Consider the following 26311-nt stretch of genomic DNA (forward strand, 5'->3'; position numbering starts at 1 on the left):
AAAGCAATTTACCTATATTATCTCATTTGATCCTCACAGCAAACAGCCTTGTGCTATTATTATCCCCATTTTACAGATGAGGAAGCTGAGGTAAATAGAACATAAATGACTTGCCCATGGTCCCACTGCTAGTTTCTGAGGCAGAATGTGAACTTGGGTCTTCCTGACTATTGACTTCACCATCAGATGCTCATGAGAGGTCTTCTGTTTGGCCCAACATCAGGGCAGAAGGAGGAAGTTGGGTGAAAATCGAAAAGAAGCAAATCTAGGCAAGATGTCAGAGTTGAGAGGGGGAACCTTTCTAACAAACTAGAGAGGTCCCAAAGGGCAGTGGGCTGCTTTGGTAGGTGATGGATCCCTTTTCTTCAGAGGTCTTCAGACAGAGGCTGGCTGACTACTTCTCGGAATATATATCTTACAGTGGGAATGTTTTAGTGACTGGCTCAGAAGAGGATGACAGCGGTTCCATCTAACTCTTCTATTTGTTTCTTTTTGTGATTTCTTACTTCTTCCAGTTGTGAAAAGAATTGCAAGCCAGTGAATGTGAGTGAAGACGTCCTGCTGAGGGCCACTTGTGGTGATGGCCAACAGTCTGTGACATATAGCTGGTATTTAGATATCTCCTTCCAGGAAAAGGTGAGTGAGCCTCTTGAAGGCATTAAAAACCATCATCACAGGGCACTGGTGCTATGGCCACCCCTTGCATGAAGCTTGAGGGGTAACTTCTCCCCTAGAGTTTGAGTCTCTGAAATGATGTTTCAAGGGCCTGGCTTCTGTGTTTTGTTCTGAAGCCACTGGACTCTAACTCTAAGACCTAGAGCACTTGGTCGAGAGGATCCCAAGGAGGTGATCTCTGAGAAAATGATTTTAGGGGAAAGAACTATGAGTGAAATTTGTGCCTTTTTGCCTGTTACAAAGCCAGGCTATCAGAAGTGTGCCTGATGAAGCTGCTGAAGCCCCAAGCTATCGAAGAGAGACCTTAATTCCATTCTTAATATATGTGTCCCAAGGTCTCCTCCATGTGGGATGGACAATGTAGGTGCTTTCTGTCAGTCTGAGAGGGTTGAGAAAGTACCTTGGGTGGTTTTCGGGGTGGGTAGGAGAAAGCTCCTTAAGATCTTCAAGCAACTGATTGGGGTCCTGTAGAGTGAGGCCAGGAGCTAGGGCTCTATGATACAGCCCGGACTTATCCCTCAGAAGGAGCTGCCTCAGAGGAGCCTTCGGGAACCCTGAACCATGTATATGCTTGGTATCCTGCCTGGGGCTCAGGTCTATAAATGTTTCAGGTGGAACCCCTACCTCCGGTCTGTGGTCTCAGTGGATTTAGGCCAAGCTCCTTAAAGCTGCTACAGAGAAACACCCCCATCTTGCTAATGAACAGCTCGTTCCTGTCTGAACTCCAGGCCTCAACCACTGGTATAGTTCAAATTAAAGTTATAGGTAAGTAGATGGGGGAGAATGTTTTTCACTGGATCTGTGATTCATTGGCTTAGGGAAATTTCAACGAGGAATTGTTCTCCACCAATGTAACTCAGCATCTGCTCTGCAATGTATTATCTCAGAGGGTTGCCTGGAGTCTTGAAAAGTTGAGTGACTGGCCCTGGGTCACTCACAGGTGGTATGTGCAGAGGCAAAACCTGAACTTACATTGTCCTGACCCCAAGACCAGGTCTTTGTCCAGTTTGATACACTGTTTCTCATGGGATAGATAGAGAGATTAGATAGATAGACAGACAGACAGGCAGATAGAGATAAATGGAGAGAGAGAGAGAGAGAGAGAGAGAGAGAGAGAGAGTTATTTCCAAAGACAACTCAGAAGCCAGGTCTTCCTTAGATCAGCACCAAGTACTACAGAGAACATTTTGGCTGTAAGATAATTTCATAGATTCATTCAATTCCATATTCATTTCGGTACTTCCCTTTAAAAAAGCTCAATATAAAAAAATCTAGGTTTTTCTATTAATAACAATGAGAACAACTTATTACAGCCCATTGGATTTTTTAAAATACTTTCCTTGTATCAGCCTCATAAGATTGGTAATATGAGGAAACTGAGTATCAGAGCAGTTACAAGTCAGGTAACAGCTTTGGTATAAGGTGGCATATCATTAGATTTTGGAGTCAATTAACCTTTGTTTACATCTTTATTCGGTCTGTTATTACCTGGATGGCCTTGGTCAAATTATATAACTTCTGAATCTCAGTTTCTTAATCCTTAAAATGAAGGGGTGGATTGGATAGCTACTAAGCTCTACTTCTAGCTCTAGGTTTGTGATCTATGATCCTAAGTCTCTTCACCTATCATCTATTAAATAAAGGTATTTGACCAGACTACCTCTAAAGTCCCTTCCTCCTCTATCTATCTATCATCTTAAATCACTTGCCTAAGGTTCTTAAACTAATCAGTATCACAGATGGGATGCCAACATAGGTCTGCTAATTCCAGGTTGGGTACCATTTTTACTACATCACATAACCTTTCAATATAAATTAAAGGATGATGATTTGCTTTACAAAGGATTTTATTTATTCATTAAATACAGATGTTTTCCCCAAGAGCATGTCCATCAGCTTAGCTGGCCTCACAGAATATTCATGTAATAGGAATCACTACATTTTGCCACCTGCACTGTCACACCCACTGAGTAAGATGTCATCATTATTCTAATTATATATATGACTATTCAATTAAATAAAAATTTATTAAGCATTTAAAAATACATATAACATTTAACATCTAACAAGAAACATTGATGTAAGCCCTGCTTCACCTCATTAGCAAAGAGCCTCCTCTAGGGGTTCCTATGCTCTCAACTAGAGGTTTCTGTTTTTTCTCTTCCCTTCACCTTCTTATATGCAGCCACCAATGTCCCCTCAGAACTAGTTCCATATCTGGGCTCCAGCATTTTCTCCTCTTCTGAGTTCAATCATTATGTATTCACATCTGGATTTGCAAAACAATAATTATAATTAGGATGATAGTAATAACACCACTTTGTGTTTGTTTCTATTGTACTTTAGGGTTACAAAATCCCTAGATAGAAGTGAGTCATAAGAGTCAAGCTCCCTTAAACTATAGCATGATAGAAATGGGACCCAGAAAGATGGTTTAAAAAGATTATAATTTATTTATTTTAACATTTTTTTAAATAAATTTTGAGTTCCTGAATCTTTCTCTCCCAGCCCTTCCTCCACCTATTGAGAAGGCAAGCAATAATATCAATTATACATGTAAAGTCATGAAAAAGATATTTCTATATTAGCCATGTCGTAAAAAAAAATTTTTTAAAGTAAGAAGTATGCTTCAATCTGTACTCAGAGTTAATCAGTTCTCTCTAGATGCAGAGAGCTTTTTTGCTTCATGAATTCTTTGGCACTGTCTTGGAATTATTGAATTTTTAAAGTAATTAAATCTTTAACAGTTGATCATTACACTATTGCTGTTACTATGTACAATGATCTTCTGATTTTGCTCACTTTATTCTGCATTAGTTCATACATGTTTTTCCAGGTTTTTCTGAACCTGTCCCCCTTCATCATTTCTTATAGCACAATAATTTTCTATCACAATTATATATGACTTGTTTAGCCATTCCCAATTGATGGGCATCTCTTCAATTTCCAATTCTTTGCCACCTCAAAGAGAGTCTATATCTATATCTATATCTATACCTATATCTATATATCTATATCTATATCTATCTACCTATCTATATATGTGTGTATATATACATATATATATACCCTTTCCCCTTTTCCCCTTTCTTTGATCTCTTTGGGATTAAAATGGTAGTTTTATAGGCCTTTGGGCATAGTTCATTCTCCAGAATGGGTTGGGCCAGTTCACAGTACCACCAAAAGTACATTAGTATATATATATATTTCCCCCTGCCCCTTCAGCATTTGTCATTTACCTTTTCTGCCATGTTAGCTAATATGATAGGTATACGTTAATACCTCATAATTGTTTTAATTTGCATTCTCTAATTACCAATGATTTTGAGCATTTTGTTTTTTCTGAAAACTGCCTGTTCATATCTTTTGACTTTTAATCAATTGGAGAACAGCTCTTATTTTTGTAAAATTGACTCAGTTCCCTATATATCTGAAAAGTAAGGCCTATATTACAGAAACTTACTCTAAAACTCCATACCTCCTCCCCAACACACCATTTCCTGCTTTCCTTTTCATTTTGGCTGCATTGGTTTTGTTTGTGCAAAACCTTTCTAATTTCATGTCACCAAACATCCATTTTATTTCCTGTGATCCTCTTTATCCCTTGTACAGAAATAAATTCTTCCCTTATCCCTAGATCTGACAAGTGCATTTTTCCATGTTCCCAGGAAGATAGTTTTAAAGCAGTCTCCTCTCTTTGATTTCCAGCAATGACCAAGTGGGCCTATGGAGAACAGATCTATGTCATCAGCACTCTTTATCCTCCTGAGGTTCCAGCCTGTACTACCATTCCAGAGCAGGGGACCATTCTGACAAGTTTTAGGATCTCTTGCACCACATCTGTAGAACCTGGCTTGCTCATCTATTGTTTCTGTCTGAAATCAGGTAGGATCTGAAGATCTCCCTTTTCTGTTGGCTTTCTCATGGAAACTGTCCAGAACTCTGTATTTTCAGGGGCCAGTGTGTAATTTGGGAACAGATAGAATTGACCACATGGGGATGAAGTTTGCAGTGTCAAGAGTCCCCCATGGTAGGCTAGGCTCCTATTTTTCAGCTCACCTTGGAAAGAAGAATAGTAGCAATGTATCCTTCCAGTGAGAAGCAGTGAGGTAGAATAGAATGATCATGGGAATTAAAGTCAGAAAAGATGACTTGAAATCTCAGATCTGTTACCTTCTCTTCTACCAGTGTGATATTAGGCAACTACTGTTAGATCCTTTGTTTATATGAAATGATCGGGTTGAAGTTTAGATGAAGTTTAGGCTTCCTTCCAGCTTTAAATCCTGTGACGTTAGAAAACCTCTTTCTTATCTTCTTTTTCTGTCATGTTTTCCCTCCACAGAGGTCAGGCTCCTTCACCACCACTAGCATGAATAAAATGGAGGTGGCAGAAGAAAGATAGGGAAGATTTTAGCTTCCTAGCCCTACATCTATTCACTTGTGCAATACCCACACTTGGGACTATGCATGAACAAGAATAAATATAAGACTGAGACTCAGGTCAAGGGTGGTTTCTATTTTATCTTGTTGTTTTGTAATAACTTTGGCTGGAATTGATAAATTTTGAAATTTGGGACCAGTAAAAGTGAATTATCGGTCTGATGTTGACTCACAAATTAATCCTAGTGTTGAGACTTTCTCCTAATAAAAAGGACTTGGTTTTTATTTTTGGGAAGGGAGGAAACAAACATTTATCAAATACCTACAATGTGCTAAGCACTTTATAAATATGATATCATCTAATCCTCACAACAACCCTAGGAGGAAGGTGGTATTGCAATTCCCATTTTACAGTAGAGGAAACTGAGGCAAACAGAGGTTAAGTGATTTGCTTAGGGTCATAGAACTAGTAAATGTCCGAGTTTGGATTTGAACTTGGGTCTTTAGTACTCTTATCCACTGGGCCACTTCTCTAGTTCACTGACTTCGGTCATGTAGTATCTGTGACCAATAGTATCTGGCACTCCCCTCAAGGATAGTCACTAGTCCCTATTACAAGCACTGAAGTTCACAAGGCTTAAATTTTAAAAAAGCAAACGTTTTATTTATAAATCAATGGACAGTGCTTAGCATGGTGGTTCACACACAGTAGACAATTAACAAATGCTTATTGACATGATTGACTTGACAGTTCTTACATCTGAGTATAACTAAAGTGAAAATATTTCCCCAAAGTAGATGAGACAAAGGTTTGTTCCTTGCTTCTGTTCCCCTCCAGGACCCTTTTGTCTATGTTTTAATGTTCTTTCCTCAACAATTCTCATTAAGCATCACCAGTCACTACTCTGCCCTCTGCTTCCCAGCACTACTTTCCTCTCGAGCTCTGCTTCTGATAGCAAAGACTCTTTTATTAACTTCCTCAGTTCTCCTGTTCTCTAGCAATGGTGCTAATCATCTTCCCTAAGGGACCAGGTTCCTAGGCACTGCCCCATATGGAGCCCCCACTCTGGAGCCCCTTCCTCATCCAAATAGCTCAAAAAAACACCTAAGAGTTACATGTATCATTGATCAAGACCTATTTCCATATTATTGATAGTTGCACTAGGGTGATTGTTTAGCATCTACATCCCCAATCATATCCCCAACAACCCATGTGTTCAAGCAGTTGTTTTACTTTTGTGTTTCTACTCCCACAGTTCTTCCTCTGAATGTGAATAGTGTTCTTTTTCATAAGTCCCTCAGAATTGTCCTGGATCCTTGCATTGCTGCTAGTAGAGAAGTCCATTATGTTTGATTGTACCACAGTGTATCAGTCTCAATGTATAAAGTTCTCCTGGATCTGCTCCTTTCACTCTGCATCAATTCCTGGAGGTCATTCCAGTTCTCATGGAATTCCTCCAGTTCATTATTCCTTTGAGCACAATAGTATTCCATCACCAACAAATACCACAATTTGTTCAGCCATTCCCTAATTGAAGGACATGCCCTCATTTTCCAATTTTTTGCCACCACAAAGAGCGCGGCTATGAATATTTTTGTACAAGTCTTTTTCCCTTATGATCCCTTTGGGGTATAAACCCAGCAGTGGTATAGCTGGATCAAAGGGCAGATAGTCTTTTAGAGCTCTTTGGGCATAGTTCCAAATTGCCATCCAGAATCTTTGGATCAATTCACAACTTCACCAGCAATGCATTAATGTCCCAATTTTGCCACATTCCCTCCAACATTTATTACTTTCCTTTGCTGTCATGTTAGCCAATCTGCTAGGTGTGAGGTGGTACCTCAGAGTTGTTTTGATTTGCATTTCTCTAATTATACGAGATTTAGAACACTTTTTCATGTGTTTGTTGATAGTTTTGATTTCTTTATCTGAAAATTGCCTATTTATGTCCCTTGCCCATTTATCAATTGGGGAATGGTCAAGGCCTACTTTTTACATGAAACCTTTCCTTATCACTCCTATTGCTAATCTTTCTTCTCTAAATTATTTTGTATTTATTCTGCATAAACTTAGATTTTAATGGATGCAATATGGAAAATCATACTGCCATTTTCATGGAGAAAGTTGACAGTTTGCCTTAGTTAGAATATAGAACCTGGCATGAGCCAGGGGGCTTATGCCACCTGGCAGTTGGAAGCCAGGGTATAAAAGAGCTTGCAGACCCTGACTTGGGTCATGTTTCCTTTCTACCTCTTTGGGTTTGGGGAGCCAAGGTGGAGGGAGTGGGAACTTGGGTAGTTCCATTGGCTAGGTAGGATCAAACTAACTCTGCAGGCCAAATATTAACATTTCATCTGGCAAACTAAACTATCCTTTTAGCAAGAGAATAATTTTATTTACCACCAAAAGAGACCACATCATTCTGACCCTGGGCTGCCCTGGGTTAGCTGAGGAGCATGCAAGAAAGACCTTTCAGCATTTTAAACCTAAGTCTGCGAAGTTAAATGTCCCTTAGTTCTTAGTTTTACCCAATCCTCTTTCCAATTCCTTTCACCTATACCTCATTATCAATAAACTCCTTAGCTTTTCATTTAAGAACTTGTTGTTATTGCCTACCTTCATCTAAGGCCAAGCAGGGATAGCTACCTGAACATTGTGAAGTGCTAAAGCAGGAATAACTCCATTACTGTTAAACAAGAAGTGTCATATTTCCCTTCCTGTCCGAGTCCTACATACACCAATAGGAGTCACTTCCTTATCAGGACAGGGGCTGTAGATTATTTGACTTAAAGGAGCTTGGTTCCTAGAAAGAGAGAGTTTCTCCTATCTCTCTGCTAGCCTGGGTGCAGCATCCTTGATACATTTACATTCAGTATTTCATGCCCATGGACCCTGGGACTGGCCCATACCTTCCTTTTATAGCCTCTTATTATTATAGCTGCTCTTTTTCATTATGTGGATAATTATATTTATTTTGTACATACTTAGATATGTATATATTATCCTTCCTAACAGAATGTAAGCTTCTTGAGAGCAGGGACTATTTTATTTTAGTCTTTGTATCCTAAGTACCTAATACAGTGCTTGGCACATGGTAGATACTTAAATGCTTACTGATTGATGAGAGACAGCATGGCACAGTAGGTAGAGAATTGGTTTTGGAATCAGAAAGACCTTGGTTCAAGTCCCTCTTCTGGGTGGTGTGATTCTAAGACTAAATTTCATAGCAAGTCCTAATATACATTGTTATATGGGGAAGAGTGCTCACTACCAAAGAAACTGCAGGTCCCAGTGTTAAAATGAAATTTTTTTAAAAAGGACAATAGGGGGCAGCTGGGTAGCTCAGTGGAGTGAGAATCGGGCGTAGAGACGGGAGGTCCTGGGTTCGGGCCCGGCCTCAGCCACTTCCCGGCTGTGTGACCCTGGGCAAGTCGCTTGACCCCCATTGCCTACCCTTGCCACTCTTCCACCTATGAGACAGTACACCAAAAGTACAAGGGTTAAAAAAAAAAAAAAAAAAAAGGACAATAGTTGTCATGATGGGTAGTCTTAGATGGGCTCTGATACAATGGAATAGCCAAATCAATGAAATTACTCTTCTCAGTTCTACCTCTTGGGACTCCAAACTCTCTTTGAGACACAGCTCAAATGCTACCTTCCCTAAGAGACCTTCCCTGATTCATTGGTTATATTGAAATGTAGGTTTATAATAAAATGATATTATTCATGCCATAAGATCATAAATCTAGACCAAGAAGGGACATTTAATCCAGCTCCCTCTTTTTATGGGTGGAGAAACTGAAGCCCAGAGAGGTTAAATGATTTGTCCAAGGCCATACATGTAGCAAATGAAAGGCAGTATTTGAAACCAGGTCTTTTGACTTTAAAGCCAATGGACTTTCCATGGTACCTTTCTTTCTCTTGAAATTATAGAAGGCCTCACTCTCTTGGCTATCAGTTGACCTCTAACATCTCTTCTAATTCTCTGATCCAGTGATCCAATTTTGCCCCAAGGGAAGCTAGGCTGGGTTATTCAAATGATCTCTTCCTCCCCACTGCCCACTGCTCCATCAGATTCTTCTGGGGAAAAATCTGCATGAAGGTTTGCAGGAGTGGGGAGAGAGGGAAATGGAATTAGCTGCTCTTGGCATGGTATATATTAGAACAAAGAAGATTTTATAGCCATTGGATCATAGATTTAGAGCTCATTCTAGAGATCATCTGGATCATGGTTTTAGAGCCAGAAGGAACCTTAAAGGCCATGGAGTCCAACTTGCTGAATTACAGATTAGGAACCAAGGCCCAGAGCTTAAATGACCTGTCCAAGGTCACACAGAAAGTAAATTGGAGAGCTGAAATTCTAACTTGGGCACTGTGAATAATTGTCTTTCCATCGTACCACATTGCCATAAATTGTTATGATTTAAGCATAATCATGGGTGAGGTTACCATCTGTAAGATTCCTTTCATGGTCACTGCCTCTGGGCAAGACAAAAACCAAAGAACTACTCTGGGTAATGTCTCCATGGATGCTTTTGATCTGCCAGGTTTCCATGATGATATAGCTAGAGGGCAGATCATCTGGCCCTAAGATGATGACTACAGAGCTATATAAAATGGACCCTGAGAAAGTTTTCAAATGGGCATGTCTAGTCTCTGTTTTAATAGATTTTGGTAAAATTTGCTCTGTGGATTGGAGATCTCAAAAATTATAACTGCATTCAAGAAAGGTTACCAATTATAAAATCAGTAAGATTTTTAGTTTAGTTCCTAGCATTATTATTGAATTTGGTGTTTGTAAGGTCTTTGTTAAAAGTATTTAGGTAATTATGATCAATAGTGTGTCTTTTGTAGGGCTTGCTATCTTTCCAGAACTCTGAGAAAGTTCTTTTCCCTGATTCTTTATCTTCCTGTTTTTAGATTCATGCCTCTACTGTGGTCATGAGTCAGAACTCCTATCAGCTTATCTGCCACTTGGAGAAGCAGAAAATAACTTTATCCTGAAGATTCTCATTTCTGTTGCTAATAAGGCTGGAGACACAGTTCATACCCATGTGGTAGTCAAGGTAGGCAATATCCTTTCTCCTTCTTACCCTTTCTTCCAAAACAGGAAGGGGCTTCATATGCCAACTAATCCAACCTCATCACTTTACTTATGGAGAAACTGAGGCCCAGAGAGATTAAATAATTTGTTCAGTTCCATTGCTAGTAAATAATTGAAGTGGAATGGGAAGAGGCAGTGTGGTGTAGTGGGTAGAGTATTGGAAGTGGCATCAGAAAGACCTGGGTTCACTTCTCATTTGGGGAACTTTCCAAATGTGTCATGTTTGTCATGCTACTTAACTGTTTATCCTTAGTTTCCTCATCTCTAAATGAGGTTAATAATAGCTCCTTCCTCACAGGGCTGTTTGTATGAATAAACTAAGATTATATATGTAAGAAATTTTTGCAAACTTTAAGGAAATACATAAATATGAGTTATTATTTTCATTTGCATTTCTGATTATTAGAGAATTGGGATACAAGGTAATAGATTTAGAGCTAGAAAGGACCTAAGAAATCATTGAATTTGCCCCCATCCTTTTACAGATGAGGAAAATGAAGCCCTGAGATGAGACATAATGAGAAAAATTAACCCCGGAGACATTAATTTTAATGTAGTTATAAACAATTTGTATACCTACCTATACCTACCTTCCCAAAGTATCTGTTATATGACCATTTATCCACTGGGGAGTATGTATCACCCTTACAGCTATGTATCAGTTTCTTATAGATTCTGAAGTGTTAGCTCTTTTTATATTATATTTACTGTACAAATATTCTTTCCAATGTTAATATTTCTTAATCTGGAATTTCTTTGGCCTTTTCGGTGTTTGCTGCTTTCTACTCCTTTGTTTTTCACTTAGCCCATGCTAAAATGCTAGGGCTTACTCTTTCTAGAAGAAAGTTCATACCATATGGCCCTGACATAAACGGTAGTCCTGGAGATCTGGCCACTTTCTTAGCCTTTCCCAATCTTGCTGATTTCTCCCATTCAGGTAGAACAAGAAGATACAATCAAGGGAAATGGAACACTTCATGCATTGGTGTCAGAGAAGATAAGCGACATTCTTATAGGAGATAACAGCAGCACGGCACTTGTCCAGTTGTCTAAGTCAGTGGCCTCTATCTTGAATCTAGGGGTCAAGGACAAAGGCTTCCCTCCATCTCTGAGAGCCAACTCTGCACAAGAGGTCCTTGATGTGGTTTCTCTGTGTTATCTTGTAATAAAAATGAATCAGAGGGTCAGCACACCTCTGGTGTAGCAGGGAGAGGGTAGGCTTTAGAAATCTCTGGTCATGGCCATGAAGAAGTTATTAATGATAGAATCACAGACCTTAAAGTTGAAAGGGGTCTTACAGATTATTTAGTCCAATTCTCCCAGTTCCTCATTTCATGCCAGTGTAATGCCTAACACAACAGACATTTATAAGGATGATATCAAAAATTAAGTCTTAATAGGTCTTTTTTCATTCATTCATTTACTCATTCCACTGTTTTACAGGTGACAACACTAAAGCCTATGGAGCTGGTATAATTTGCCCAAAGTCACCCAGGTATCAAGGAGCAGAGGAGGAATTTTAACTCAGATCTCCTGCCCCTATAATCCTCCACATTCATAACATCTCCTCCTCCTTTCAGTCCCTTTAATAGAGGATCATAGATTTGGAAATGGAAGGGACCATAGAAGCTGCCTAGTTCAAAGCCATCATTTTGTAAATGAAAAAAGGTGCCTAGAGAGATTAAGTGACTTGACCAGGATTCTACCAATCAGAAGTTGTGGAGATGTAATTCCTCTGCTTCCTCAGTGTCCAAACTGAAATGTTCTTTCTGCTGAAATGGTCATACTGCCTTCATTGTTAAACTTTAGGGTTATTTTCTTGATCCCCCCCCCTTAAAATCCTACACCAGATGCCCTTATGGACCCCTGTGGCAGGCACCCTGCAACCATACCTACCAGGATGAGTTCCCCAGGGTTCTCCAGCAAAATGCAAAGGAAAGGTTCCCTTCTAGACCATGTCCATGTTTGCCCACATTGAAAAAAAGGTGGAACAACCTGGGAACTACTGGCTAGGGACCTGCCAGATTTGAGTTATGTAAAGAAGAAATCAGTAGGCCCAAAATTGAGTTTTAGCACTGACACAAAATGCCTGCATGACCTGGATCAAATCTCTTCCCCTCTCTAGTTTTCGATTTTCCCATTTATAAATTTAAGGGGCTGAACTAAAGTCTTTAAATCCTGCTCCTTCCCTGCCCCAATTCTGTTATCCAATGTTCCAAAGTCTCTTTGAGCTCTAACATTCAATGTTCTATGTTCTAAGGGTCCCAAACATTCTATGATTTCTATGATTCCACAGGCAGCAGCCCAGCTCACTTTTGGGAGAGTAGAAGATAGGATTCTGACCTACACTGGCAAACATCAGCCTTTCCTATCTGTTCCTCAGACCAGACAGGCCCCCCACTACTCTAGAAGGATAGAATACAAAGTAAAGAGTTAGTAGGGAGTTTTAAGCCCATTTGGTCCAGCTGCTCATTTTACAGGGGAGGACACTGAGGTCCAGATAGGAACAAAGACAAAATTTTATTTACTGAATTAGAGCCAAGGATCTATTAGAGCTCAGGCCTTACAGCAATGTTTTTTTTCTTTTATATCATGTTGCCTCTAGGTGTAGAAGTGATACTAAAAATATTCTAGGCCCAATTCTCATATAGAAAACCTATGAGAACTCTGAGGATATCCTATTTGTCCTCACCCTTTTGAGAGTTGGTCTTGGAAAAGTGGATGCAAATTCCACAACTGTCTTTGATTTCTACATCTCTAGCCAAAGACTGCCATGTCTAGAGAACAGAATATGTGTTTTTCAGTGAAGAGAGTGAAAGTAATTAGAACTAAGAGATATGTGTGACGGCCTTTGAGGTCAATAGAGAATCTATGGTGTGTTGAAAGGCCATTGATTCCCAAGCTTTTGCAGAAACAGGCTTAACATATTTTACATTAATTGATGATAATTAGCATTTTTGTGCAGTACATTCAGCAAGCATTTATTAACTATTTGTAACGTCCTTGATCCACCCTAAGGTTAGAGAGCTCTTGTTGAAGACCCTGGCTTCTATCCCTGTTGACGAAATGCAGCAGGTTTTGGGGATGGCAGAGGCACTTAAAGATCTCACCTGGCACCATGAAGAGCTCTCCCTTTCAGCCCAGGTTAGCAGCATCCTAATGACTCTCCTGTCTTTTACCCTACATGCATATAAGGATTTTCATCCTACTTGGGCTACAAGAAGCCCAAGGTAACCTTTCTTAGCCTCAGTTTCCCAGCTCTAAAACTATGGTCCTGGTATAGTCAGAGTTTAATACCACAGGTACTTAAATTTTCTTTTTTGTTTTTATGGATCTTATGGCTTTTTTGCATGAAGTTTCTGTTCAAAGTACTATAAGTTCTAAAAGCAAAGTTCAGTAGATTTGTAGCTTTGATTCTGTCATTTTCACAGTAACTCTAGCCCAACTATCAATAATATGGAAAATGATACATGCAAAACCCAGTAGAATTGTGTGTCAGCTAAGGGGAGTTAGTGGGGCTTGAGGAGAGGGAAAGAACATGAAACATGTAACTATGAGAAAATATTCAAAATAAAAATAAAAATGATTCTGTAATTTTTTTGAGCAGTTAATGCTTTCCTGGGCATGTTACAGTGATCACAGGGATGCCACAATGGGCCTTGTCTGGAAAAATATAGAACTTGGAGAACTTAGTTTGAATCTTACACTTACAGATGATTGCTTGGCAAGCCAATCTCATTATGCCACAGTTGACTAGTCTGTAAAGTGAGGGTGTAGAAGCAGCCATTGAATCTATAGTGTATGAAATGATATGCCTTTGCTTCTCAGCTCTGTTTTATCTCCTCAGGCAGCACAGCCTGTCAGGGTCCCAAGGAGGACCTTGATTAATACCAATCCCCGCGCTCAACTGGAAGCTCCCCCATCTTCCCATATGTATTCCTTTGTAGGTACCATGCTTTCACATGCTTTCGTATATTCTCTCCCATTTAGGGATTGGATTAAGTTGGGATTAGAGAAAGAGACAGGAAAACTTGTGAGGGGGCAGGAACAATAGTGTCAATCTTCATTGGTTTGGTTTATAGTCATAGATGTTTGGCCTTCAAACAATCTAGCCACCATGGCTGGGCCTTTCTTCAGCAATGTTTAACAACAGTGTTTAAACAGCAAATGTTTACTGAGCAAGACCTTGCACTGGGCACCAAGGGGGGGATACAAAAACAAAGTCAGTTCAACAAACATTTATCAAGTGTTTACTATGTGCATTGTTCTGTGCTTGGAGCTGGAGATATTTGGCAAGAGTGGGGCCCTGGACTTATGATGTCCTTGGCATGGGGCACCTAATGTGAAAGTTCTTCCATTGGTGCACATCACCAATTGATATATTAATTAATTATTATTTAGAATAAACTATATCATGATACATTCTAATTAAAAATTGATATTAGTAATATGTACATATAAATATTACTATATAATATTATATAATATTAATAATATATTAATATAATATAATAATATATAATATGTTACATATTATACAGACATTATATATATATATATAGTATAAAGACTGTTTAGCTTTTTGTTTGTTTTTTAAACCCTAATATCTTTTATATATATCCTTCTGTATTAATTTTTTATTTGTTACAGGGCTAGGCAATGGGGGTTAAGTGACTTGCCCAGGGTCACACAGCTAGGAAAAGTGTCTGAGGCCAGATTTGAACCTAGGACCTCCTGTCTCTAGGCCTGGCTCTCAATCCACTGAGCCATCCAACTGCCCCAAGACTGATTAGCTTTTGAGAGTTGCTGGGGGCATGGAGCAGCTAAATGACTTGCCCAATGCTACCTAACCAGTGTGTGTCAGAATCTTGGTCTTCTTTATTCCAAAGTAACCTTTTATCCACTCTGCAGCTTTGAAGTTGTGAATACAAAAATGAAGTCAAATGTGGTCCCTGCAGCTATCCATCTCATGGAAGGGGGAAAGGAACTACTGGAAGGAGAGCTGACAGGAACTCAAAAGAGTATGATGAGGTAGAATAGGATAGAGAGATTCAGACAAAATACTCTTAAAAAGTCTGAGGAAAGAGGGAGCACTTTTGATTATGGAAATCAGGGAAAGCTTGATGATAGAAGTGGCTTCTGAATAGGATCTTAACGAGAGAAGGATTTCAACAGGCTGAGAAAGGGTAGTATGGTTCTCATAGTCAAGTTGGGGTTAGTATGGGCACAAGTAATTCAAGGCAAGTCAATCAAAATTCTGGTCAGGTCCCGCAGAATTTCTTCATTTGGGCTCTTTAAATCCCTGTGGCCTGAAGGGGACAACACTAGTGACTTACCACTGGAAGGCTACATATACACACCCTCGTGCAGACTGGCCCTGTGGACAGTCATCTATGTTTGGTTCTGTCCTCAACTAATTTTCCCATTTCTTTTTGGGGGACAAGCTGGTGGCCAGCCACATTCTTCAGAATGTCAGCAGGTCCCTGGCAATAGGGATGTCTAGTCCTGAGGATGACACCGGCAGACAGAAGCGCCAGATGATGGCCACACACCTGTTCCATGCAGTGGGAAACGTGCTTGAAGCATCGAGGAGCCAAGAGATTGAAGAGCCACTGGGCTCTGGTGCCAGCCAGGTCATTGTCACTGAAAGAGAATGACAAAAGGCATTCCCTTTTTTTTTTAACCCTTACCTTTCATCTTAGAATTGATACTGTGTATTAGTTCAAGAGAGCAGAGTGGCATGGGCTAGGTAATAGGGATTAAATGACTTGCTCAGGGTCAAACAGCTGGGAAAGGTCTGAGACCAGATTTGAACCCAGGTCCTCCTGCCTCTAGGTCTGGTTCTCAATCTACTGAGCAACCTAACTGCCCCTGGCATTACATATAGAGACCTCAAGGGATAGGTGGAAGGATTTCATAGGATAGGGTGACCTGGGAACCCCAGCTACACTAGTTCCTTGGTGGTGTCAGTTAACAAGCATTTATTGTGTCTACCATGAGCCAGGCATTAGGCTAAGATACAGAGGAAGGCAAAAGACGGGCTCTCCTATCAAGGAACTCATAGTCTAAAGGGGGAGATAACAAAAACTCAACTATGTACAAATAAGCTATGTGCACAAAAACGTTGAGATAATCAATAGAGGGAAGGTCCCAGTACTGAGGGTGGATCAAGACAAGAATACTAGATACAACCTTTATTAACAGGAAACTGTGGGGACAGTGGGACCCTCTTTCTCCTCCCCCTTGCCAAGGTACCCATAGAAAATCCTCCCTCTTACTCCTGTGAGAGCCATATTTGGCCAAATCCAGCACAAGCCAGAGGGAAGAGTGGCCTTCCTTTTTAGACAATTCTGCATTTCTGTACCACATCAGTAAAAGCATAATTTTGTGGGAGAGAAATATCAGTCTAGGAATGATGGATGAACTGAGTCATGCTCCTCTTTCTTGGCAGGTGATTGTAGAGCTGCTCAGTGCCCTGGAGAATCTACAGAGTGCTCTCTTGCTAGGAAAGCCCCCAAGACACCATCCCACCATGTTGAGTTTACCTTCTATCTCCATGTATATCAACAGGTAATAGCAAGCTCATAGTATCCTTAGGAAAGGCTTCGGGCCCTCATTGGGAGCATTTTCATTGTCCCAAAGGCTATTGGGAGGCCACATTAGTATAGTGGAAAAAGTGTTAGATTTGTAATGAGAAAACTTGAGGATATGCATTTATCTCATGTTGATTTTCCTCTTCTTTCTCCCCCTGGGGATTGTTTGCCTTTCATGGAAGTCAGGGTGCAACCACAAGGTCTGGATGGTGCTTCCTTTCATTTCAACATGAGCAACTCTGCTGCCTTCACTCTGCCCAGCATTGTCTCCTTCAAATCCTTGGGGAATCATGATGAACCTGTGGACGTAAGGGTGGGTATTCACACCCCTGCCTTAAAGATTCTAACACTTCAAATTCCTTCTGTGTTTCCTATTTGTCATCCTACATGACAATGATCAGTGAGAAGCAGTATCCATATGTCCGTGTTAGAGAGATGCTGGGAAAAGTGTCTTTTCCAAGCCTCAGTTTATTCATTGGTAGAACGGAGGAAAAAATTATTGCATTACCTACCTCAGTGGATTATATGAGGATCAAGTCAGATACTGCATGAAAATATTCTGCAACCTTTAAAGCACTAGAGAATTGTCACCTGTCACTATTGGCATCCTGGCTCTGCCACTTACTACTTGTGTGACTGTGGGCAATTCACTTAACCTTTCTGGGTCTCAATTTCCTTATTTATAAAATAAAGGGGCTAGAACAGATAACCTCTAAGGTAGGCCCCTTCCAAACTTTAGATCTAAGATGACTTATTTATTCATTCATTTAAAAAGGTAAACTAGAATTGGCTCTCATAAGAAAATCACAAAAATTCAAAAATAAAAAATACTGGAGAAAATCAAGCTGGAATGAAAGAAGAACTAAATTAACTCTACTTGACCTGAAAGAGCAGAACTAGAAAGCCTCGGCAAGGCAAATTGAGGCTTTATTAAGGAAAAATTTCCTAGCAGTTCTATCTGTCCAATAAATGGGATGGGTTGCCTCTTCTTCACTAGAGGTTCTCAAGCAGGTGCTGATTGAATCCTTGCCAGGTCAGGAGATTCTGTTCAGCTATGGGCTGGACTAAAAGGTCTCTGAAATACTTTCCAACTCTGAGATTCTGTGGTTCAATCAATACTTTCCTTGGCTTTAGGCCAGGAAGGTAGAATAGGAAAGTTACCTTGGCATCTCCCAAGGCTTCCAGATTGATCCTTCTTGTCTCATTTCTCATCCCTCTGTCCCTGGGCTTCCTCCTCCCACACTTGACTCACAGGTGGCTGTGATGAAAGCCAGTATTGTGTATATATGCTGCACACCCCATTCTTTTCCTTATTGTGGCCTCCTACTCCTCACTGGGCCTTCTTTCTTGCTCCCCCGCCCCTTACCTTCCAACAGCCCTGTCCTAAGACAGCCCAGCCCAACCCAGCCTAGAAGCAGTGTGGTCAGTGATTGAGGAAAGAGCCCCAGACTAGCTGGGGACTTGAGTGTAAGTCTTGACTCTGCCACCAACTAGCTGTATATTCTTAGGGAAGTCATTTATCTTGGCCAGTCTTCATCTGTAAAATGACAGGGTTTGGACTAAAATAATCTCTAAGATGCCTTCTGACTCTTAACAGTTATCTATGAATAAGTGAACTCCAAAGGAGATTTGTACCTGAGGATTGGGCTTGTTGGCCTGGGATGACTGAGGTGCCATTCATCCAAGGGACCATTCAGTCCTGGCTGAGAGACCAAGGCCCACCTTATTAGTAACAACTATTGCTACTGGGCCTCTTAAAAGCATCAATGGGTCACCCTTTCTTGGGAGCCTCCAAACAGAGATAACCATATTCTAGAAGAAAGCCCTGTTGAAGTCTTGGTTGGACTAGATGACTTCTTCTCCTTTCTAACTCTTAACTTCAAGTGAATTCCTCCAAGTGTGATTCTAATGTACAGACTGTTTGAACTTAGAAGGTAGGAAGGAGAGGGCTGGACTACGATGGGGAGATGGGAAGCAGTGACTCCTAGCTGCCTACCTTATAAAATATCTGCCTACCTGTGGATAAGGGGGAGGAGATTATAATCACTCCTCTTTTACCCCAGTATCTTTAACCTGCATGTAGGCATCTGGCATCAGAAGTCTTCTCATCTGGGCCAAGAATCATGCACCCCCTTCCCTATCAAGGATTAGCTGACCTGGTTTTGTACTGTGAGAGGAGCCCAGGAAAGTATTGATCAGGGAGCAATCTGCTCTGGCAACAGCCACTTGCTGATCCTACCATCCATCTGTTTCATCATCTGCCTCCTCCCACCTGTTGTCTCATTGCCCTCACCTCCCCCAGGTCCACTCCCCCAGCCCCTATTTTCCTATCCACCCATTCTTTCTCTCCCTCCCCAGTAATAATACCTGCTGATAATTGCTTCCTGTCTGAACAAAATTCATCTCTCACAATTGCTCAGTGAGAGGCAATTAGTATAAGTATTGTCTCTCTATTTTACAGATGAAGAAATTGAATTCCAGAGAGGGGTTTGCCCAAAATCACATAGTAAATAGGTATAGAGCTTAGACCATTTAATTCTTAAGTCTCATGGCTTTCTACTTTGGGATTCAGGCTAGCATATATCCTATTCCGATTCTTTTATTCTGTTAGTCAACATGAGTTTATTAAATGATTGTTGTTTCAGGCCGAGCACAAGGGATTCAGAGAAAGGAAAAAAAAAACATAGTCTTGACTCTTAAAGAGGTGCCATTCTAAAGGCCAGATTAGGTGGCTCATTGGATAGAGATCCAGGCCTGGAGATGGAGAAGGTCTTGGGTTCAAATCTGGCCTCAGACACTTTTGAGGTGTGTGACTCTGGGCAAGTTACCTAACCCCAGTTGCCTATTGCTTACATTCTTCTGCCCTGGAACCAATACTTAGTATTGATTCTAAGACAGAATGTAAGGATTTTTTTTACATAAATTACCATTCTAATGGGAAGGTAATTTATAAATAACTATGCAAGTACAACAAATGTTCAATATAAATGGAAAGTCTTGTTTTGGCTGAGGCCCTGTTCTCTACCCCTTTTCCCAGCTGCCAGTCTCCAAAGATCATTTTGAGCTGGCCATACAGTTTGTTATATCCAGAACTGGACAAGAACTTCACAGAATCCTTGTCCATGCTTTCAATGGAGGCCTGACTGCCATGTGAAGTTCAAACATGTGTCTGAGTAGACTAGAAAATGGGCCACCATATTCTTTCCATCTTCTTCACTGACCAGCCACTTCCTACTGTCTAGCAAGCATCTAGGATGGCTTAGAACAGCAGGCCAGTCTTACCCAAAGAACTCATTGTTCTTATGAAGTTGGGGGGAACAAAAGGAAAAGGGATTTGAAGAAAGAGATTTCCAGAGAGCTCAGCCTGTGATAACGTACTATCAAGCAGTTTATGTCATTCTGTTCTTTGTGGTATCTTAGCATGTTTGGAAAGAAGGCTAAATGCAAAGAATGAATGGAAAACATAGATGACTTCAATGGGTGGGTCCCCCTACCTAATTTGACCAGGCAAACACTTTCTTCTACTTTGTGATGGTGCCTGCTGCCATCACAGAATTTCAGAATTGGAAGAGACCTCATTGACCATCTAGTTAAACCCATAACTGAAAAATGATCATTACTTCAATACATCCAAGCGGTCATCTGTCCTATGCTTGAAGACTTCCAATGAGAGAGAAACCCACTATCTGCCAAGTAGTCATCCATTACACTTTTGAATAGCTCTAAATTTCAGAAAGTTTTTCCTGAGTTCAAACATAACTTTGTATTTCTGCAATTTCTACCCCATTGTTCCTAGTTCTGCTCTCTAAGGCCAAACAAGACAATTCTAATCCTCCTTTCACAGCCCAGTCTTTCAAGTATTTGAAGCTTATCACACTCAACTCCAAGCCTTTCCTTTTTAAAGATAAATATGCCTAATTCCATTACCCATTGAAGTCCCCAATGTTGCTAACTCAGATTTCCAGAGAGGTAGGGTACAAAAACATTACCAATGGAACCCCAACTTGTATTCATTTTTCAAATGAAGGAATAGATGGCTCCATGTCCCATCCATCATGGGATGGAGCACAAGTCTGTTACACGGATTCTTTCCTCAGCCTAGGCAAAATCTTCCTCAATTTGGTTCTAGATGGTGAGTTTTTCTGAGAATCCCTTCCCTGCAAGGAGCAGCTTTGATATTCAAGGGAGTGTTGGAGGCCTTCATCTGACTAGCCCTGAGGGCCAGCTCATCCCAGTGAGGGATCTGAAAGACAATATTGAGGTAGGTGTTTGGTTCTACCTTGAGCATGTTCTCTGACTTGACTATCAGGAGCTCCTAATATGAAGTCCAATAGTCTGCTTTCTCTCAAGATTGGAATTGTGTAAAAAGAGATTCCTGAGAAAGAGACTTTAGTGTAGAGCCTTCTGAGAGGCAGGGCTTCAAAGAAGACACTAAAGATGGTGAGAATATACTGTTCTGTCTCTGGTGAGAGACTTTTTCGAAGTGTTGCCCAGGCAGATGGAGGTATCCTAATAGGCAAAGTGGCAGACCTGACAGTCTGACTTGTCAGCCAGAAAATATTTTTAAGCCCTTTCTATGTGCCCAGGACTGTGCTTTATAAGCTCTGAGGCCACAAAGATAGGCAAAAGACAATCCCTGTTCTTCAAGAGCTCCCAAGATTCTTCTCTGAACCTTTGAGCTTTGTAATAAGGATAGGTAACATCTCTATAGCACTTGGAAGTTTATAAAGTACATATGAACCTTATAATAACCTTAGAGAGCAGATACTATAGGCATTATCATCTCTATTTCATATAGGAAGAAACTGAGGCTCAGAAGAGACTTATGCACTATTAATCCCACAATTAGTCAAGTATCTGAGACAAGATTTAAACCCAGGTCTTCCTATTTTAGATGTGGAATATAATACACTAGCTCTCGGTCAGTCAATAGACTTCATTGAGACAGAGAACTTAGAGCTAGAAGAGATCTGGATGGACCCAAATTCTGGAGGGCCTTGAAAAGCCAAGTGGACAGAATCTAGACTCCTATCAGTTATAATCTGAGATCTGCCAAAGCAAGGGTTCTCAACCTGAGATCTGTGGATGTATTTCAGGGGGTTCCCACCAACTTAGATGGGAAAAAGTGATCTTTAATTTTCATCAACTTTTGATTTCTTTTGTAATCCTATGTATTTTATCTTATGCATTTAAAAACATTCTGAGAAGTGGTTCATTGGTTTCATCAGACTCTCAAAGGAATCTATGACCAAAAAAAAATGGTTAAGAACCCTGGCTCTATGAGGGTTTTGAGCAGTGGAGGGGATAAGAGTAGTATGTATTTAATGAATGTTAGTCTGGCAGAATGAATTAGGAAGAGGAAAAGCCTCCTTTATGATGAAAAAGTCCAATAGAAATGACTAGGTCCCTCTTCCCTGGCAATTGACCAGTCTTAAATAGAGGCCACCTAGCAGTATCAGACCTTGGAAGATCTGGGAATAAGGAAGAACAGTTTCCCTTTCAAGGCTTTAAATGAATTGGCAGCTTTCCTTAAGAAGATGAAGCATCATGGCACAGTGTAGAGAGTGACAGATTTAGGATCAGAAGATATGAGTTTGAAACCCAGATCTTCTATTTAATTCTTGTGTAACCTTGAGCAAGTCACATTATTCTGAAGGGCCTACATTTTCTCCTTTGTAACACAAGGGGCCTGAGCTAGAAGATTTGTAGGATCTCATCCAACTTTGGTGACATTCTCACCATCATTAACTCTCAAGATCACATTAACTCTCAAAGACACTCATATATAGAGATTCTGCTCTATAACCAAAGACTAATCTGAGTGGCCAAAGAATGAAACAGATTGGAAGCACGGCTTGTTAGCTCATAGTACTTCAAGAAATACTGAAGTAGCCACTTTATTATAAAGGAAATTAAAGATTCCCCCTTCCCCCAAAAGCTCAAGAAAGTTTCCCACAGTTACAGAGAGCAGGATTTTTACTATAATCAAAACAAAAGCCTTAGAAGCCTCCAGGTGTAGATAAAAAACCTATGCTAAACTATCAACTATATGTGTTTAAGTGAAGCCTGGGACATCTCGTTAGCCCAAAAAGCCTCTGCAGTTCTCAGCCTTGATGGTATTAAACAATTTTTTGAGCCTCATTATTTTACTTTAATTCTCGGCAAAATGCCCTGCCAAGGGTTCGACCTTGGCCGTAGCAGCCATCTCTGTTCTCGGTCAAAGGGGAACAGAGTTAGCCCCCCTCCTGCTGGAGTGCTGAGAGCCCAAAGCTTTTTCAGTAAGACTATAATGCATTTTGAAAAAAGGTGAGAATTATGAAAGGAATCAAAAGAGGAATCTCAGATTTTTATCTTAGATATCCCACTCTGGTTTCTCGACCTGAAAGGGAGAAAAACCAATACACGGCTCTGCTGATCTATATTGATCTTTTGGGGGGGTCCAGATAAAAATATCTACTTGAGATTCTAATTTCTCTTAATAGCTCCCGACATATCCCCCTTCTCTTCAAAATAACATGATTTATTAGACAGGAAAACTTTGAATAATGAAAGAAATTAAAATTGGTTATAATCATCAGTTATAGTTGGATCTGATATGAATTACAAATCAAATTGTTTGTTTATGGCTCTCTACACTCATAGTATCCCTAGCCTTAGGGCTCCTCTCTTCCTCTGACTGAGGAGAGTAGAGGGTGGACAGTAGAGAATTCCTACCAAGTCCTCCATTTAAGGACAGTCCCAGAGGCAACCATCTCTTCATTTCCCACCTGGCTGTACTCTTTCTCCATGAAGCCTTCCTTGACCACCTTCCTTAGCTGGAGACCCCCTTCTTGAACTTGGCAAGCCATTCTTATTGACCTTTCCTGTGTCCTTAGTCCTGTCTAAACTTAAATTATTAACTATCTGTATATGTCTCCTACCTACCCCTAGTAGACATTCCTTGAGGGCAGGGACTATGTCATTTTAATCTTTATATACAGCAGTGTCCTGGTAAATAATTAACAACTAGTTCTCTTAAATAAAAACAACAACTTTTAAGTTTAGTCTGCATTATTAACCTTCTCTATCAGCTTCTTAAATCTAGATAGTTAACAAAGCAATTAATCCAGACTCAGTTTGTATTATTTGCCTATTTCTGAAGTGAGAATGCTCACACTGAAAATTTAATGATGGGCTTTGGGGCCTTTGAGCAGGCTCTTGTTTGTATTCCTAGTAGAGTATAGGACCTACTACGGGAATTATTTGGACCTGAAATATAATAGGTGGTCAGTACGTATGCTGAACTGAACTCTAGTTGCTCTTGGTTTTCTAGAAATCACATAACATTTAAGTAACCATCATGTCATGTCTTTGTAGATAGTGTTGCCTCGATTTACAAATTTAAAGGATGCACAGACTATACTGAATCTGACAACTACAGGCACTTTGCAAGTGAATATGACCTCTGGAAATGCTTCTCTGGTGATCCACCTTGAGTGGGACTTTGATCACCCACTTATACTGTGCCTGGGCTATGGCTACTATCCCAATGAGACCAACTATGATGTCAAAACTCACCTTCACCCAAAGAATGATTTTATAGGTATGTGTTCCCCTATTAGAATTTTTCCATGACATGATCATATAGCCCTATATTTGTTGTGGGCCTCTTCTCTGCTAGTAAATGACTTTTTAAAAAAACAAAACCATTTTCCATCTTAAACCATCTTTAAATGGAAGCTAGAGGAATGTAGTGGAAACCATGAGCTACCCAGATGGGATATTGTGAGCAAATCTAGGATTTAGATGAATTATTATATCAATATGTGTGTTGAATTGAACTATCGCTCCTAGGTACCTATCATTTTACTGGCATTTACATTTACTTAGCATTTTAGTAGCCTCTATGTCATTGTCTTTGGAGACAGTATTGCCTCAGTGACTCACTGACCATCTACCATGCGTCATGCCATGTGTTCTATGCTGTGTGGGTACATTTGTCACTATGAGCCAACTTTCCTTTTTTATTCTTTCTTGATTCTTGGCTTCTATGACACTGTGCCTTCATGGCTCTTGTCTTTTCTCACTACTCCTTCTTAGTCTTCTGTTCTCCTCTCTTGAATCCCTAGCTATTTTGATTGGGTCTACACAAATTCGTTATATAACCTCAACTGGGCCCCCACTGCTGCTAAGCAATCTTACTATATCTCCTTTATGAACTCACTACCCCTGGCTCCATAGCAGTTCTTCCAAACCTTTTCATCCCATTTCCAGCCTCCCATGGCTTCCTCTACCCTTACTCTCTCAGATAAGAGCAAAACCTCATATTTCACAGAAAAAACTGAGGCCTCTTTTACCAAGTTTCTTCTTCTCCCCTTTTCCTCATATACTGTCATTCAGTGGTTTTCTGCCACTTTCTGCTCCTTTGACTCTAGCTCTCATGATACAGTGGCCTTGTTCCTTTCCAAGGCTATCCCCTCTATTAGTTCAAGTGATTTCTTTCTATCCAACAGATTGCCCCCTTCTGTTAACCCCACTCTTTCACTTATTTTCAGTATCTCCCTATCTGCCGGCTCATGCTCTTCTGCCTACAAACCTGCCCATGTCTCCCCATCTTGAAAAAATCCTCACTTGATCCTTCTATTCTGGCTAATTATCATCCTATTTCTCTTCTGCCTTTTGTTGCCAAACTTCTCAAAAAGACCATCCACGATAGATGCCTCCACTTTCTCTCTTTTTATCCTCTTAGAACCTGGTTTCTGACCATATCTTTCCACCAAAATTGTTCTCTCTAAAGTTACTAATCTCCTGATTGTCAGTTCCAATGATCTTTTCTCAATCTTCATTCTCCTTGACTTTTCAGCAGCCTTTGATCACTTGGATCACTACTGATCACTTTCCCCTACTTGATATTCTCTTCTTTCTAGGTTTCCAGGACACTACTCTCTCTTGGTTCTTTTCCTTCTTATGGAATCCCTCTTTTTCTGTCTCCTTTGCTGGATTCTCCTCCAAATCATACCCTCTAACTGTAGATGTCCCTCAGAGTTTGGTCCTGAGACCTCTTTTCTTCCCTATAGTATTTCATTTGGTGATCTCATCAGTTTTCAAGGATTTAATTATCATCATTATGCTGATGATTCTCAAATCTACCTTTCCTACTGTATCAGCCTCTCTCCTAACCCCCAATTTCCCATTTCCAACTGTTTTTCAGACATCTTGAACTAGATATCCAGTAGACATCTTAAACTCAAAATGTCTAAAACAGAACTCATTATCTTTCCTCCTAAATCCCACCCCGCTCTACCTTCACTGTTACTGTATAGATCAACACTATGCTCCCAATCACTAGGCTTACAACCTTGATATTATCCTGGATACCTCACTATCTTTTACTTCACTAAATCTAAGTTGTTACCAAGGCTTTTTGACTTCACCTCTGTAACATCTCCTGAATAGACCCCATTCTTGCCTCTGATATTGCCATTGCTCTTGGGTAGGCCCTTTCACCTCCCACCTTAGTTACTGTAATAGCATGCTGATGGGTATTCCTGCCTTAAATCTCTCCCTTTTCTAATCCAT

The 26311-nt window shown here is 40.3% G+C and overlaps 1 protein-coding gene across 1 annotated transcript in view; it reads left to right on the forward strand.

The window, feature by feature from the left end:
* Positions 1-26311, forward strand: part of PKD1L2 (polycystin 1 like 2) — a 147224-nt gene that overhangs the window by 30103 nt on the left and 90810 nt on the right. Inside the window, 11 exon segments of the mRNA XM_044663653.1 lie at positions 516-636; positions 1287-1440; positions 4384-4560; positions 9977-10122; positions 11098-11292; positions 13179-13304; positions 15605-15793; positions 16612-16730; positions 16940-17066; positions 20883-21014; positions 24110-24335. Coding sequence (XP_044519588.1) covers positions 516-636; positions 1287-1440; positions 4384-4560; positions 9977-10122; positions 11098-11292; positions 13179-13304; positions 15605-15793; positions 16612-16730; positions 16940-17066; positions 20883-21014; positions 24110-24335 — 1712 coding nt within the window.

This window comes from Gracilinanus agilis, chromosome 2, assembly GCF_016433145.1.
Source record: "Gracilinanus agilis isolate LMUSP501 chromosome 2, AgileGrace, whole genome shotgun sequence".
Lineage (NCBI taxonomy): Eukaryota > Metazoa > Chordata > Mammalia > Didelphimorphia > Didelphidae > Gracilinanus > Gracilinanus agilis.